Source organism: Erpetoichthys calabaricus, chromosome 1 (genome assembly GCF_900747795.2).
Source record: "Erpetoichthys calabaricus chromosome 1, fErpCal1.3, whole genome shotgun sequence".
Classification (NCBI taxonomy): Eukaryota; Metazoa; Chordata; class Cladistia; order Polypteriformes; family Polypteridae; genus Erpetoichthys; species Erpetoichthys calabaricus.
The window spans coordinates 79,944,577-79,962,057 of record NC_041394.2 but is presented as its reverse complement, the minus strand read 5'-3'; the positions used below and the strand labels follow the sequence as shown (position 1 = coordinate 79,962,057).

The window sequence follows — 17,481 nt, the reverse complement described above, 5'->3', positions numbered from 1 at the left end:
TTGATTTTGTTCATCTTACCTTTAAAAAACACAGTAAACTGATTAACTACCAAAGAATTCCATATCTATTAAAGTATATTCTAGGATCATTTACCCTGTACCAGTCTGCTCTGTTTCACAATATGTGTGGTATATCAAGTTAATGTCAGCTTACTCAAGACAACAATTTTTTCATTTGCTGCCAGATATATCCATGAATATAAATAATTATAAATGCAATACATTACACATTTCCATACATTTAAAATTGTTCATAACACCTTGTGTATCATGTTACATATTTTTGATATTTTCAGTTTTGAATCTGAATATAGTTTTAAAAGAGACAAAGTGTAACACAGATGTTGCCCTAAGTACTCGAGAGAAGATTAAAAAAAAAAAAATTTGTCAATTTTATAAAATTGAACACAAAAGTAAGTATTTGAATAATTTTGCAAGACATTTGCAGTCAGTTTATGCAACTGAAACAAAATTAGATTGATGTTTAATTTAATATTTTTGAAGACAAAATAATTACATCAATTATATTACAAAGAGCATGACAAGTGATTTATGAAAAAGTAAATAGACGAAGGAAGAAAACTAAAACTGAAATGTGGAGACAAAAATCAGAAATCAGGATCAAAAATGCTTTTTAGGGAAGTAAAAAAAAATCACTTCAATGAACATGTCGCAACATAAGAAAAATTTGATATACTTGAAATAATTTGTAATTAAGAGAGAAAAAAATAGAAAATGGAGTTTGAGAGAGAGGTAGGTTAAGATTCCCAAAGGCCAAGTTTTTCAATTATCCATTAATATAAGTATTGATTAAGATATGTTTTTATTCTCACCTGCTCCCCTCATCTCGTTCTCTGTTCTCTCCCTCATACGGGTTCCTCAAAAAAGAATTATTAAAAGTTTAGTTTTTGACTTGTTATGGCTTATGTTTTTTGGTTTATCAATTTTATGCCAGCACCAGTCGTTTAACCCCGTTTCATCACCAACACCCTGCAGAAAAGTACAACTCGCACCCCACAGTTCATGCAAAACAGCTGAGACAGACACAGGAACCTTAAGACGCAAAGATCAAAGCACCAAAAAGAAAGACAGTAACCTTTCAGACAACTGGAAAAACAGGCTAAACACCCCTTGGGCCCACATTAATATTTGTACAAAAAACATTATTAGACCTAATTAAGAAACTGGTGAAAATGTTATTGACATATGAAATAGCAAAGTGAATAACAGCAGTCATGTGAGAAAATTATGGCAGTAAACTTTCTGTTATTTACCTGTAGTATGGCAACTTCCCACTCTTCACAAAGGGTTACTAATTTACACCATCTTGGTAAATGGACATACAGTACAGCCTGACAATTATGCTATTCAGTTTGGAAACATTTACTAAAATGAAACTCCTCTACATTGTTATATATTTATTAATATATTTTAGGTTAAATATGTCTTCAGCACATTTAAAGCATGTCGATTGAGCTTTAAAAGGGGTATGAACTCAAAACACATGGCAACTGCTTTTAGTTCTGAACCATAATGAAAAACAGGTTTCACTAAAATAACTACAGTTAACTCCAAAAATATTGGCACCCCTCAAAAAAGTGAACAAAAACATTAATATAATACATAGTGATTCTAAAATTCCCCAAATATTTGGAGAAATTCTTGACTATTTACTTAATAAAAACAATTCCTGCAAAAGTGTTGTTATATCTTCAGAATAGTTTATCTTGTTAAAAATGGATTTAGTAAAATTATTGCCATCCTTGAAGAATATTATAAACAAGACCAAATCAATTTGCATCTTTGGGGAAAAAATGTTTCTTGACGTTGCTTTTAGTGTCTAGGAATGTTTGGTGTCTATGAACTATTGTCTATTGCAATTTCCTGATTCACTAGGGTATAAACAGGAGGTAACACACTGGTCCTTTTGTTATCCATCAACATTGTTAAAACCAAAAAGCTCTCAAATCAGTTAAGAAATAAATTGTTGACCTGCATAGACTTGGGAATGGCTACAAAAAATAGGTATTCAATTGGAATTACCAGTAAACACAATCAGGACCATAACAAAAATTGAAAAGCAAGGAACTGTTGAAAATTTGCTAGGAAGGAGACCCCATTTGCATATTGTCCCATGCTCAGCGAGGCAAATGCTAAGAGAGGCAAAGAGGAGCCCAAAGATGACAGTTTCACAACTGCAAAGTTTAGTCGAATCTTGGGCATTCACTGTTTCAAAAGTCAACTGTAAGACGACACCCTCCATGACAAGAACTTTTATGGATAAGTGTAACAAAAGAAGCCTTTCCTAAGTCCAAGACACAAATCTCAGCATCTCTACTTTGCCGAGCAACATTAGAGATACAACTGAAATCATATGTTGTGTTCAGATGAGACAAAATTTGAGCTTTCTGGCCATGCACACCATTTACCATGTTTGGCAAAAAAGGGAACTGCATACAAAGCAGGGCACCTAATACTCATGGTAAAATATGGTGGTGGTTCTTTGATACTTTAGGACTGTTTTGCTGCCAGTGGTTCGGGGTTCTTGTTAAGGTCAGTGGCATAATGAATTCCATTAAATACCAGAACATTTTAGCCAACTATCTGGTTGCCTCTGCAAGATGGCCAAACCTGGGCTGTGGTTGGGTCTTCCAACAAGACAATGATCTGAAGCACACATCAAAATCAACAAAGAAATGGCTGCAGAAACACAGAATAAAGGTTTTGCAGTGGCAATCTCAGTCTCCAGATTTCAACCCAACTGAAAATCTGTGGTCTCAACTGAAGACAGTAGTTCACAAAAGAAAAGCCAAGAATCTCCATGAGTTGGAAATGTTTTGCATGGAAGAGTGGTCCAAGATCCCTCCACAAGTGTTCTACAGCTATGTTAAACACTACAGAAAGAGGCTGAAAGTTGTCATTCTTGCTAGGGGAGGCCCCACCAAATACTGACATTTGGGGTGCCAATATTTTTGGAAAATTTTTTTTTTCAAAAGTCTGACAATAAAAGCATGAGGCTTACCCAATTGTTTAAGCACAAAATATCACTCTTTGCACAGGTGGTCCCTTTATATATATTAATTTTTGCAATTTTTATTTTTGCAATTTTTAATGAAGGGTGCCAATATTTCTGGAAATTACTATATCAGTCAGAACCAGCTGAATGGACCCAATTGTTAAATACTGACCTTTTTGAAGTTCACTTTATAATACAGTACAGTTCACTTTATAGAAACTATTTAGATTACCATAGCTAAATCTTTTTAACTACATTATGATAGGTGGACAGGTATCCCAGCCGGGACAGACCCACATTTCCTTACCTGACTGGGAGGCCAGTTTAATGGATAGTCAGGAAGGGAGGTGTGACATTTCACCTCTGTGGGCCAAGAGGTGGGCATGGTGGTGCACTGGGACTGGCATCTAATCAGTAATGGACAGGAATCTCTTACCTGGCTGGGAGACCAACATAGTGGGATAGATGACTTGGGTGGAGAAGCATCCTGACTAGGATGGATAGTGGTCCTTTTCCTAGTCAGGAAGCCAGCAGAAATGGATGACAGTGAGAGACTGCCTTCTATGAGCAGGTCATCACCACCTACATTGGTTTGGCAGCATCCCTTGTGTTTAGCCCCTATATGGACACCGGCAAGTCAGCATGGAAGTTGTGGTTTCATAGGGCTGCCCTTTTGGGTTCTGTGGGGGCTGCCAGGGGGAGCTATTGGGAGATGAATGCATATTCCAAGGTGGTTACATCTAACCTAGAAGTGCTTCCTGGAGATAACAGTTTGAGTACTGGTAGTACTCCCAGGTTGGGCTTAAAAAGGGAGTATTCCACTTTGCACAGGGGTTTAGGGTCAGAGTCAGAAGAATTCAAAGCTTGTCATGGATGAGAAAGAAATGGAAAAGTAACAAAAAGAAAAGTATGCTGTATCAGGGAAGAAAGTCTGTGTAAAGGTACTCTGTTTAATAAAAGGACTAATTTGAACCTGGGACTGTTTCCAGTGTAGTTGTGTCAAGGAGTTGGGGCTCAGTTACTCACTCTAGTGTCCATAACATGTACAATGACATTAAAAATATAACACAGCTTTCTAATATGCATTTTGTGCAATTTTATATTAACATATCACAATGTTTGATTACTTTGGCGATGGTTGCACTGACTGTTTTCTGTACTGAAAAAAAAATCAACTAGTTGTCAAATCTGTGAAATCCAGTTCAAATAGATTGAACATTTGAGAATGTAATCTGTTATGTTGCATATCTAGACAACTACAGAGTTAGGTGTACTTCGTAAGAATTCAAAGGAGCACACTGTGTGTATATAGGTACAATGTTCAAACTTTGTGTGAATGCCTATGGTCACAAGCTCTGCTATCACAAATACAACTGTGGGTGAACTGAGGTTCCCGTGAAGGGCTGCTAGGTTCACTCTCTGTGACACAGAGGACCACCTAGAGAATTATGGCTTGACGATATGAGGCGGAAAAAAAAACAAAAAAAAACTTCACATTATTATTATTTTTTTTAAATATCAGTCAATATCAACATATATCACAATATAAATCAAATTACTTTCTGTCAAGCTTAAAGGTTCCTTTAAACTCAGAAGTAATATGTGAAGATGTCACAAGATGAATTTTGGTTTAAACATTATTTTCTGTTAGAAGTTGAACATGACAAATGTACTGTAGAACATTATACAACTGTATTTCAAATAAATAAAATAGGTATAATATAATAAACTAAAATCTTAATTCTGACTAGTCAAAACCTTCCAGTGTTACAGAAGAATACAAACAAAATGCACAACCAAGTAAATAAAATAGGTAATACAAAATTAAAAAGTCTCAATTCTGACCAGTCAAACGCTTTCAAGTTTTACAGGAGAACTCAAATTCCAAAAAGTTACAAATAAAATAGTTATTAATACAAAATAAAATCTCAAAAAACTACTTCTATGCTGTATCCTTTCCTTTATATATATTTAAATTGTTTAAATGGTTGGGAAACAAATCCACAAATAAATAGACAAAATATTTTCTGTATATATTCTCAATACAAATTCAAGCAGCTTTCAAATGTAAACGAAAGAAAACAAAATTGACATGTTCATTCAATTGTAGTCATCTTATGCTCCAAGACAAATAAAAGAAAGACACAAGGAATCCCCATTAGTGCAGCACTTGCTTGGGTCCGAGATTGTAAAGTCTTGCATTGTGTGCGCTCTAAAGGATGACACTAGTTCAGATGGTACAAAAGATTAGTGGTATTACCTGTCTTTGTGGGGACATGCTTTTGATACAATTTGTAATGCACACTACTGTGCTTCTTGTTGGACTTTAAATAGCCAAAATATCTCCACACTGCCGAATTCCTCTGACCCTTCTTTTCAACAATGTCCTTGTCTTTTGTGCCTTGGGCTGTCTGTTGAAGTGTTTTCTATGGCAACGCTGATTTTGTTTGAGTTTTTGTTAACATTTTCTATTATGATTTTTATTTTGCTCCCACTCCTGAAGTGCAGGGCCTGCTGTAGCCTAAACATTAGCACATACTGCTACTACTCCTACCCTAAGTGCTATGTGCGCCACCCTAACCTAACATGGCTGTAACTCTATTCCAGCCACATGAGTAACTCTGCGTGGTGCTATTTTCATTAGGTTTTTGTGTTGTCTGTCAAAACATGGATGGAAAGAGTTCTGTCAATGTTGTATCAGCCATGTCTTATATTTCTATTGAGGAAAAATTATTTCACAATAATTATATTTTTATGTTGAATACAGGAGGACCTCAGAATAGAACTGCTGCTTCTCCCTGCTGGAAGGAGACAGCTAACAATGTTCTGGCCTACAATACATTGTTTTTCTTTGGAAAGACGTTGCTCAACAAACACCCTTTGGAATGTGCATCATACAGGCCAGTTTCATTACTGAATTGTGATGTCAAGGTAGTGGCCAAAGTTTTCACAAAAAGAACTGAGAAAATGCTCTAATATCACAAGACAGAACTGGTCTCATTGAAGGCAGGCAACTACTGTCAAATGTTTGCTGCATGAGGGAGTGTACACTACATCCAGCAACAACCAAGCTCCAACACATTTCAGTGTTGGTATATGTAGCATAAAGCTTTTCAAAGAGTAGAATGTGGATACCTCATTAATGTTTTGCACAAATTTCGGTTTGAGTCAGATATTGTTGCCTGGGTTAAATTACTTTACTCGAGCCTACAAGCTTTTGTGTGGGTAAACAACATACACTCTGATTACTTCAGTTTGTATGTGCAACCGGCTATTTGTCTTTAGCAAACTCAAAATAAAGGGAATTATAAGGGAAGGAATAGCACAAAAGATATCTTCTGCTTACCACTCACCCAAATGTATCATTGGCAATCTTAATAAAAGTACTAAATGGCTTTTACAAGATCTCTGGATTTAGCCTTCTTTGGGTTAATCCCGAGCGAGACTTGGTCTTGGAATTATATGCGATTAGTTAACTATGACAGACACGGGGTAACGTGTAATGATCTGCTTCACATTTTTTGGCTAGAGTAACAGTCGGGACAGTGTTCTGCTGCCATCTAGTGGATGAAATAACATCATGTGGCAAAAAAAAAAAAATTACTATTTCTGTGTGTTTTGCCAATCTATGGCAACTCACCAATATTCATGAGTGGGGTGGAGCATCAATCTAAAAACACAGAGGTAAATGAGAAGCCTTAAAGGCAGCTTTAGAATGAACTTAAACTAAACCATATGTCGAATCAAGCAATAGCAATGACAACGTGAACTGGTCATCAGACATTGACACGGAAAGTGAAACTGATGAGTGATGCGGCACTGTACAACCAAATCACCAAGATACTCCTGGTTAATTCGGTTGTGTGAAGCTTCAGCATGGTGTGTCAGTAGCTACCTGACATAAAGGAAAAATAATTGTGATTAAAAGTGCAAGGACAAGCAAGACGTTAGCCCCTGAGCATTACTCACAATGCGGCAAGTGTCTAATGTTCATGTCAGGGGAAATGTGGAAATCAGTAAGACTTTGCTGACATTCGACCCTGTCATGTGCAAGTAACAGAAAAAATAGGAAAAGTGCACAAAGAAACATGCTTATACTGTCCTGATTGCAACATTAAGCTGAGCATTGGTGACTGTCTCAAAACCTATCATATGAAGGACAGGTTGCAAAATTGAATTTGTTCAGCAGTGGACACCAAATACACCTTTCCGACTGTATTTATGTTGATATTTTGGTATTTACAAGTTTCTGTTGCAACCATTTTTCTTGCTGAAACAAATTGCTTTAGCCTCATCTTTCAAATGAGAAACAAAATACTAAGGTGGTTAAAATTCATTTGGGGAAAAAGCATTCTTTTTTCAGAAAACTCATTAGCATGTAACAGTAAATTAGAAGGCTATCCACTGACTGTTTTAGAATAGTTCAGGTACCTGAGAGTTACTGTTACCAGGAAGTTTAAAGATCTTTGTAAACACAATTTTGGCAATCTGATGGAAAGCACTAAACAAGATGCCAATAGACTGTAAAATCTTTACTTCTCTCTAGCAGGCAGTTAATATAGTTAAAAAGAATATCCTTCCCAAAATTTTGATTTTGTTTCAGAATATTCTTATAATTATTAATAAATCCTTTTTTAAAATGCTTAACACCATTACCAACCTGTTTATATTCAAGGCAAAATGCCTATTAAAAAATTAGCTTCACAGAAACTGAATGCAGGTGTTGGCCTGGCGTTGCTTAACTTTTTAGCTATACCACTGGGTTGAAAATGTTCGTAATTTGAGATAATAGTAAGATGTTAATGCTGAATATGCTCCTGCCTGGTTGGATCTAGAAACATGATCTTGTAAGAAGTCATCTCTGCATGCTGACCTGTGCTCTCATCATTAACAGTTATCATCAATTTACTAGCAATCAGAATATAAAACACTCACTGAAAATATGAAACCAATGTAGATATTACTTCAAGGAAAAAACAAATGGCTGTCTGCTGCCCCTATACGTGATACCTTTGCATTCACACCCACCCTCAACTATACAGTCTTGTAGGTTGTTTGATCATTGCAAATCCTGTCACATTAGTCTTTGGAGTTACAGTATTTCATGGCTATCTGGTGATAGTGTGTCAGCTGATTCTGCTTAGTCAGAAGAATCCAAATGCACCTCTATAACTCAATGGAAAAATTGCATTTTATATTTTCTGAAATTAGAAAAAAAAAATTAATTATGTGAAACTGTGCAAAGCTTCTTTAGAATTTGGCAAGATTTAATTAAGGTTATTTAAAAATAAATTTGCTGAGCTCCTGTGTCTTTTAAAGTCATATCATTTTTATTAGTAAAACGTATAAAACAGTAGGTCTTTTTCTTATTATTAATTAGCACCCTGTTGTGGTAAAGGTTGGGGGTTTTAGAACAGTTTCTTTGACAGATGGGATCAATTTTAAGATTTCTTTAAATCTTGAAGTTTTGTTGTACTGAAGCTAGTATTTGACTGTTATGTTATTTCTTCCATAATACATAGATTTAAAATACATAAAATTGCAATTTAAAAAAAGGAGAAAACTAATATAGTTTAAACATGTATTCTGGATCCCCCATTCCTGGGATTAGTGACAAGTAGGGGGATGTAACAAGCATAGCTACATGACACACGAGTGGACTGCAGACATGATTCTTTTGACTGGTCTGGAATTATATGGGAATTTCTCAGGAGACAGAAAGGTCTCAAAATGTACAAAGTCTTCACAAGTATGCAGAGTCACTTCTAGGATGTATTATGTCTTGGATAACTACAGTGGGTTCTACAGTTTTGCAATGAGACAGGATAACTAAAAGGTCAATCTTACTGCAGTGAGTCCATGTTCTACACAACATAATAATTTAGTCTTCTTATTAATCTATTCAAGCTAGTTCTGATATTTTCTAAGCATTCATACATTAAAGTGCTCTCACAGCGCAGACATTCCTGTTACACTGCAATGAACCTTGTATAGCAAAATATTATTTTAAGGTGTAAAAAATTATGAAACTATGTCAAAATGTGTCCATAAAATATTTAGAAAACTATACTGATTTTATTTAAGTGTCACTTTTTGACATAGTCTTAGTTATTAACACACTTTAGTTGAACACATACACACACTCCTGTTTGCCCGATCTATGTCATGAGTATATTCAATACAGTGATCCCTCGCTATATCGCGCTTCGCCTTTCGCGGCTTCACTCTATCGCGGATTTTATATGTAAGCATATTTAAATATATATCACGGATTTTTTGCTGGTTCGTGGATTTCTGAGGACAATGGGTCTTTTAATTTCTGGTACATGCTTCCTCAGTTGGTTTGCCCAGTTGATTTCATACAAGGGACGCTATTGGCAGATGGCTGAGAAGCTACTCAATTTACTTTTCTCTGTGTCTCTTGCGCTGACTTTCTCTGATCCTGACGTAGGGGGTGTGAGCAGGGGGGCTGTTCGTACACCTAGACGATACGGACAATAGTCTAAAAATGCTGAAAGATTATCTTCACGTTGCTACCTTCTGTGTGCAGCTGCTTCGTGAAGCGACATGCTGCACGGTGCTTCACATACTTAAAAGCTCAAAGGGCACGTATTGATTTTTCACTGTTTTGTTTTTCTCTGTCTCTCTCTCTCACCCTGCTCCTGACGGAGGGGGTGTGAGCTGCCGCCTTCAACAGCTTTGTACCGGCGGTGCTTCGCATACTTAAAAGCCAAACAGCCCTATTGATTTGTTTGCTTTGCTCTGTTTCTGACAGCCTGTGCTCCTGACACGCACTCCTTTGAAGAGGAAGATGTTTGCATTTTTTTAATTGTGAGACAGAACTGTCATCTCTGTCTTGTCATGGAGCACAGTTTAAACTTTTGAAAAAGAGACAAATGTTTGTTTGCAGTGTTTGAATAACGTTCCTGTCTCTCTACAACCTCCTGTGTTTCTGCGCAAATCTGTGACCCAAGCATGACAATATAAAAATAACCATATAAACATATGGTTTCTACTTCGCGGATTTTCTTATTTCGCGGGTGGCTCTGGAATGCAACCCCCGCGATGGAGGAGGGATTACTGTATTGTCCACAATAATGTTCATGGATGGATGATCTCATTGTATGTCTTTTTTGAACTGTTCAATCTATTTGAAGACACTTAACTGAGAAAAAATGTTTCCATAGTGTGCTAAAAGTTAACAGTTGATCTGTGATCCTGATAAATTTTCTGCTAAAAAAATATGGATAAATTCACGCTGCTTTTCTTTGATGGTTATGGAAAGTAGAGTGGCCATGTTAACAGCAGTATAGTAAACCAAAAATTAACCAGATCATTTGGACTCTAGTTACAGCAACATGGACCAACAAACTCTCACTTACGCGAACAGTATAAAAATACTGAACAGGTACATTTGACAACTCCATATATTTAAAGCAGCTGTTTAACTAATACAAGATTATGTGATCAAAGCAGTAGTAGTACTAGTATAGTCACATGTACAAAGCACAGTGAAATTCTTATGAACAGCATGTAACATGTGAAAACCTCTCCAGTATAAGTAGCACCTGTGTAACAAGAATTTCTGAACTTCCTTTACCTCCCATATCCTTGTGTTGTTATTGTATAATAGCTAACAAATACCCTTATGACATTCTGCCGCTTGTCCCTAATCTAGAAATGATACTTGGCATTCATACCAACTCCCCTGCTGCAAAAAGGACACACAAAATCTTGACTACAGTAACTTAAAATTCATTATAGTAAACATCCATCACAAAGCACATCATGCAATTCTACACCCAAGAAGCTACAGTAAAAATTTCTAAATTATTGTAAAGGATGTAGTTTAGAGCTACTAATGGAGCATTCAAGACATGTCTTGTGTTATAATGAGTGTCTCAGAGGAAGTAATGTAGGGTCCACATGTGTAAGTGTGATTTCCCTTTAATCCTCTGCGTAATTTGGAGTCTTGTGGTACTCATTTAATAGCATGTGTTAATTAAAGCAACATTTATAAAATTATTGGGAAGTCACATTTAAGTACTTTTAAGCTGTCTAGTAAATATAAAATTAGACCTGCATTGATTATGACTGCTGTGTTGAAGCTACCAATTATGCTTTACCTATTGATACATTTTAATGTACAAATCTATTTACAAACTATCAAACATATTACTTTGGTATGGTGCAGCATTCATAAAAAAATTAAAAGTATATGATAATTCTTACTTAACGATGTCAGAATGCTTATAAATTTCAAATTTTCTTAAATAACTCTTGAAATAAAAAAGGATCAATACCAGCCTAAATAGAGATGCATGCATATTGCCACGCTTTCTATAAGAGATCAATTTAGAGAAACCAGTAGTTTTTGGAGACAAACCCAACTATGTAATCCTTCACACTCACAATGTTTTTGACATTTAAACTTTAGTACATAGTGAGACAACTTTTAGGAAAACATAGTACTACAATATTTTGATATATAAAATAATTAACAACCAAGATAAACAGGAAATGCAATATGAAGCATTGTGGTTTTCTTTTCTGGCCTTCTGTAGGAATTCTCTCTTGCTTTATGTACTGGTTTAATGGCCTTTTTCTATTCTTGGCTTAAAAACTAAGCAATGGTTAATGGTATTTGTAATTTTTAACCATCAGAAATAAAGATGCACCATTAACCAGATTTGTAACTATTTCTAAAACCTAGGGTCACAGCTTGGGTATGATATGCCTGAGGTGTTGTATCTCTTCCTTTCTCTCTTTTGAGTTCATTGAATGTCTGCTCTACAATGGCTCTCTGAAACAGGCACATTAAGGCTTCATTCATATGACACAAGCTATGGACCATGATAAAAAGGCTCTTAAAAGTTTTTTTTTTTTGTAAGGGCATTAAAAGGAGCTACATCATCAGGAGTGCATCAGCTATTTTTTAGCCGTATATGCTCTCTTCCATGTCCTGCAACTTGGTGTGCACATATTTTTCCAGTGTGTGGCTGCCCATATTGAAACCCCCCCTCCTTTCTCTAGGTGTAATCCTTATCATATCTGACTCCAAATTCCTCATTTGAAGAGGGATACCTACTCTCAGGTTCTTTTAGTATTGTAGTTCCTACTCTGAACTGAGGTCTGTTCCTGAGGCTGAATTAACTGTACAGTGTAATGGAGCGGAGAGAACCACAATTCAGTCTGTTTTACTAGACCTCTATTTCCGAGATTAAATAACTAAATATGAATTATAGTCTTACACTGCTACAACCTTTATGGGGTGAATCAAATATTTTAGTTTCCACTTTATTCTTTCAAAACTCTAATATCTGAATATGCTGCTTTCTTGTTTTGCCTTTTACTTACAGTTTTAATAGTAATTGAAGGATTTTCAATTTAACACTTTTTTTTTCTGCTTGGTGTCCAGGTTTTTTTGAAAGAGGATGGTAATGTATTTATTTTGGATTACTAACAGTTTCAGAGGACAGAAGAAACCTTCCTATCTGGTTTGTAGTATGTGTTGAGCAGTTTAAGTCAGAATCATGGAATGTTGTCCTCATTGTTTAGTTTTGATTTTCTTGCTAGATGATGCTCTTACATATATAGTATAAATTTAACATCTATTCTGCCATTTTAAGAATTTAATGGCACAGCTTTTTAGGTTCTAAGATAAAGGCTTTCTCTATCCTCTTTAACATCCTAAAGGGGTATTGCTCTTCTTCAAACAACTAACATTTGGTTCAAGACTATGGTATATTTCCTTCCAGATTTACATAACATTCTGGTTACCTTTGACAGTCTAAATTCAGTAAATTTTACTGGTATATTTAAATTATGTTTAAGAGTGCTCTACAGTGGACTGGTGCTCCCATGGTTGCCTTGTGGTTACTGCTGTAAAGAAGTCGTCGTCCTAGCATCTACAAACTGGACTGTGAATTCAGAAAATGAACAGATTTGATAGTTTTGGAGGAAAATGGCCGAATTTAAGTTAGTAAGTTGAAGTTTAAAAAAAAAAAAAATATTGTGTAATTATTAAGTAAAAATTTCATGTCATAATCATTGGATTACATTATTTATTGCATACAATAAAAAAGTAACTTGCAGTGAGTGCTGTTAAATTTTACAACTAAATGTTTTTTTACATTTAGAAAATATGAAATTACTCCTTATGGCAGAGTAATTTATATATGTTTATACATACTGTTTGCTTTCAGTTCTACTATTTCCATATTCTTATGCATCTATTCACTTATTAATTACAATATAACTTAGATTCAGCCGAATCTAACCGATCAATATCTACACTATTTTTTAAAACTTGTATGATTAAAAGCATCTTTTTTTTGGCTCACATTGAATAGACGACTTATTGCCTTTACTAATGCATTATCTTCTCCCATGTAAATAAATACTACAAGAAGACCTTATATCATTTGCTAAAGCAAAATTGGGGCAGGGCTTATTTGTTATCAGCCTTGAAATTAATTCATTTTAAAAATGTGTACTTACTTAAAGCACACAATATCTCAATGTAATTTTAAAAGACCTGAATGCATTTACAATGTTTCTGAAAACGTGGTATACAATAAAATGCCTAGAGGAGAAATGTTTGTTGCTACAAGTGTTGCATGTTGTCATTGTTGAAGCATCTGCTGTGCCTGAACCGCTTATTCATTGGTCACCATGACAGACAGAGTTATTTGCAGAAAGTGTGAAAAATGTGTAATAACGAGTGGAAAGGAAAAGGGTCAACTAGGAAAGAACAGATTTTGGTAGCAATGCAGTACAAGAAGAGGTTAGTAACAAAACCAGCAGCATATAAATAAAAATAATTCATACGCTTGAACATGCCTACCTTCTGGAAAATCTGAATGACAGATTTCTATAAAAAAAAAAAAAAAAAAAAACAACAAAAAAAAAACAAAACAAAAAAGAAAAATATATGAAGAGCAAGCTTTGAAAACACAAAACTGCACATTTAAAGCCCTTTACTTTAGTAGCAATTAACCCGCCCAAAAACCACCAAAAAAAAAGTTTATTGGGAGGGAGGGGATAACTTGATTTAGAAATCAAGTTTTGTTATTAATATACTGAGCAGTTTAGAAAAATAAATGAGTGTTGTATTAATTCAAACCATTCTGAACATTGCTCTAAATATGCTATAAAACTATTTAATTTGGTAATATATAATTTGCTAATACAAATAAACATACATTTATCAGCTTGTAATATTCACTTTGAGATGTACAAATAAGATAAATAAATAAGGTCTATAATGTCTACCAAAAAAAAAAGTAACAGTAATACGAGTGGAATATGTAAGAGATGGATGAAATATAAAACCAGCATCCTATCTTTACAAAATCAAATATCTAAGAGTTAAATATCATTCAACAACAAATCTACTGCAGAATCCTTTATAGATTTTTATCCATGTAAAAAATAATCTGGTCTGCATAAAAATAGCTGATGTGTTTAATATGGTGCCACCAAAGTTCAAAATAAAATAATAAAATAAAGGGTTGAATTTCAGAATTATGAAATACTGCTTACCTACATAGTATAAAAAATAATGGCTGTTCAAGCAAGACCTACTGAGCTATTTGATCTACAATGCAAACTGCTTTGTACTTTCCTTCAAAAATATAATTATCCCTAAAGCAATTTTGGTAATGCAAAAATACTGCTATTTTAATATTTTACAAATTAAATAAAATGGCCTATTACAGCCAAGAACACATTTGTGGAAATAATATTTGTTTTAAATGAATGGACAGTTAAAACAATTGGAAGTTGCATATATTAGGATATAATAAATATACAGTGGTAAAGTATATGACATTAATAAATGTTACAGTATGTTTACTGAAAAACTTTTTATTTATAGAGATATTTTGGCATCGTTTAAAAGTGAATTAAGTTTTTATGGCAAAATCTTTCAGACTACAAATTTAGATGCAAATGTCAAATGAAAAGAAATGCTTCCCTAATCTTAATTAGAAAAAGCACATATTACTGATAACAAAACTTAGTTTCTCAACTAACAATAAGGCCCTTTTTAAAGCGTTAACTTGCTCATGAATTTTATGGTTAAAAGTGCAAAGACATCAGGTCTGTTTAAGGTTTAAAACCCAAATTAAGTTGGAAATTTTTTTTATCCAAGCTATACACATCAGTCAAGATATTGTTTTGCAAATGAACAATATTAACAATAACTTGAACATGACCATCTCTCTATATAATATCAAGTGATCTGCTATTCAACAACACTTATTTTTCAGATAATCACAATAAATTGGATGTTGCTGAAACTAGCCAGGACATGAGAAGTCCCAGCACTTGTACAAAAACAACAGCACATTAAACTTTACCACTGACATATCAAAGCAGAATTTGACTTTGTATTTTCAACATATTATTTGCCTTAGTAGTGAAAGCTCTTAATTAATATTGGTAGACTGAAGACACCTTATTTGTAATATTCTGTGAAAATGTCTATATAGAGAAAATGAAACTGAATATAAAAAAATAAAATTGAAGAAATGTTTATTTTATGTAAAATATTCAAAGTATCAGGATCATTAACAATTCTACTTAAATGAACTTGTTTGGTTGCTAAAGGTTAGAAAATATAGATATCATTGGGAAAGATGTTGTAATTCTTCTAACTACTACTTTTGTCTTCTATAAGCTTGTTTATATGAAATATATATGCGGGTGATCAAAAATCATAAGCCACACCTATTAAGAGAAAAAAAACAGCAAAAAAGTTATTACATTACCATTCTCAAAAGCACTAACCTATGTGCTCATCGTGGCAGCATGGGGTGCAAGGCAGGAAACAGTCCTGGACAATGTGCCAGTCCATCATGGGAACCCACCTTGTGCACATACATACACACACTCACACAGAGTCCAATTAAGAATCTGTGGTTAACATAATCTGCATGCCTTTGGTGATGTGAGAGGAACGCTAGAACACCAAAAGGAAAATCCATGTAGGCACACTGAGAATGTCCCACCTCCACAAACAACTGAGAGCAAGTTCAAACTCAGGATGCTTGATCTATAAAGCAGCACCATCCATTGTGTACTTCCCCCCCAAACAAGTTATTTTTCATCGTAATTTCTGTGAACGCCAGTACACTTGTTATAAATATGTCTTGCTTGTACAACCACAGTTCTATAAATGATTTTGATGTCTTCATCTCTGACATAGTGTGCACCATGTCAAAGTAAACCTTCAGACTGGGAAAGAGACAGCAGTTGGGAGGGGCCAGTCTGAAGGACTGGGTACATGAGGAATCTCTTTCAAAGAGCAACGAGTGATGACTGACAACTTTCTTTGCCATTTTTTCCTGGCTGACTGTTTCAAGCGACAAAAAAAACAAACAGTGTAATATTGATCAGTTATATGAGAATTTTGAGTCATGAATCAATATTACACTTTACATTACATTTACTTATTTAGCTGATGCCTTTACCCAAGATGACTTACAACATTTAAGATACAATTGGTTACATTTCTGTGACATTCTGAGGGTCACACATTTATCAGTAGCAGGATTTGAACCCACAACCTGGGTTTGATGTCCAAAGCCTTAATCACAACACCACACAGCCTGACCTACACTCTCAACACCATAAAAAATGCACGCAACATGGCATTTATAATGCATTGTTTTGGTTTTGGAGCATTTCCATACTTTCATTATTCTGATTGTCGTTTGGACTCTGGATCAAAGTGATGTATCTATGCTTCATCCCTGGTTATGAAACATCACTTAAAAATCTCCCACTCTGAATTCATTGTTCAAAAGTCTCCTGTGGACACTGGATGCAGAGATGCTTTCTTTACCTTGGGAGTTAATATTCTACACACCCAATGTACACAGAACTTGCTTAAGAACAGATTCAGTTGACTGTTAGAACTAACCCCAGAGTGTCCACTATCTTTTGTACCAAAAGTCTTCGATTTTCCATTACAATTTACTGCATTGTGACATTTTCTTCATTCAGTGATGCCATCTTCAAGATATGTCCTGCCATGAAGGAATTCTTCAGTTCATATTGTGAATTGGAATCTGAAGGGGACTGGTCCTGGTATACACTTACTAGGCATGAAGAAATTTCTAAAAGTTTACTGTCCTCTAGGATTAGAAATTCAATTATACTTTATTTGGTGTTTTTCCTCATCCACGTTTACTTGATTCTCAAACTAGCACATACACTATTAACGACAAATGGTACAAACTTGTAACTCACTTATTTTAGTGTACACAAGGTAATCTTTGGTGAAATATAAAATCGACCCTACATAGTACCCGTTTTAGGTTGAAGCACAACAAAAATATTTAATCACCCCTCCAAGTAATTTAAATTAATATACTGTAATATATATATATATATATATATATATATATATATATATATATATTCTTTCATTGCAAACCAAAGCAGACTGTATACTTCAG

General features: G+C 34.7%; 1 protein-coding gene across 13 annotated transcripts in view; it reads right to left on the bottom strand.

The window, feature by feature from the left end:
• The window catches only part of mark2b (MAP/microtubule affinity-regulating kinase 2b), a 354,246-nt gene that overhangs the window by 12,168 nt on the left and 324,597 nt on the right, over window positions 1–17,481 (bottom strand). For 6 of the 13 annotated variants that reach the window (XM_028802626.2, XM_028802582.2, XM_028802634.2 and 3 more), the window contains 2 exons: window positions 13,863–13,889; window positions 834–878 (listed from right to left, as the gene is read on the bottom strand). The exons of 2 other annotated variants lie outside the window; for them this stretch is intronic. In XM_028802626.2, the coding sequence (XP_028658459.1) occupies window positions 834–878; window positions 13,863–13,889 (72 nt within the window). The remainder of the gene's footprint in view (window positions 1–833; window positions 879–13,862; window positions 13,890–17,481) is intronic. 5 more of the 13 variants (XM_028802597.2, XM_028802645.2, XM_028802603.2 and 2 more) reach the window with 2 other exon arrangements.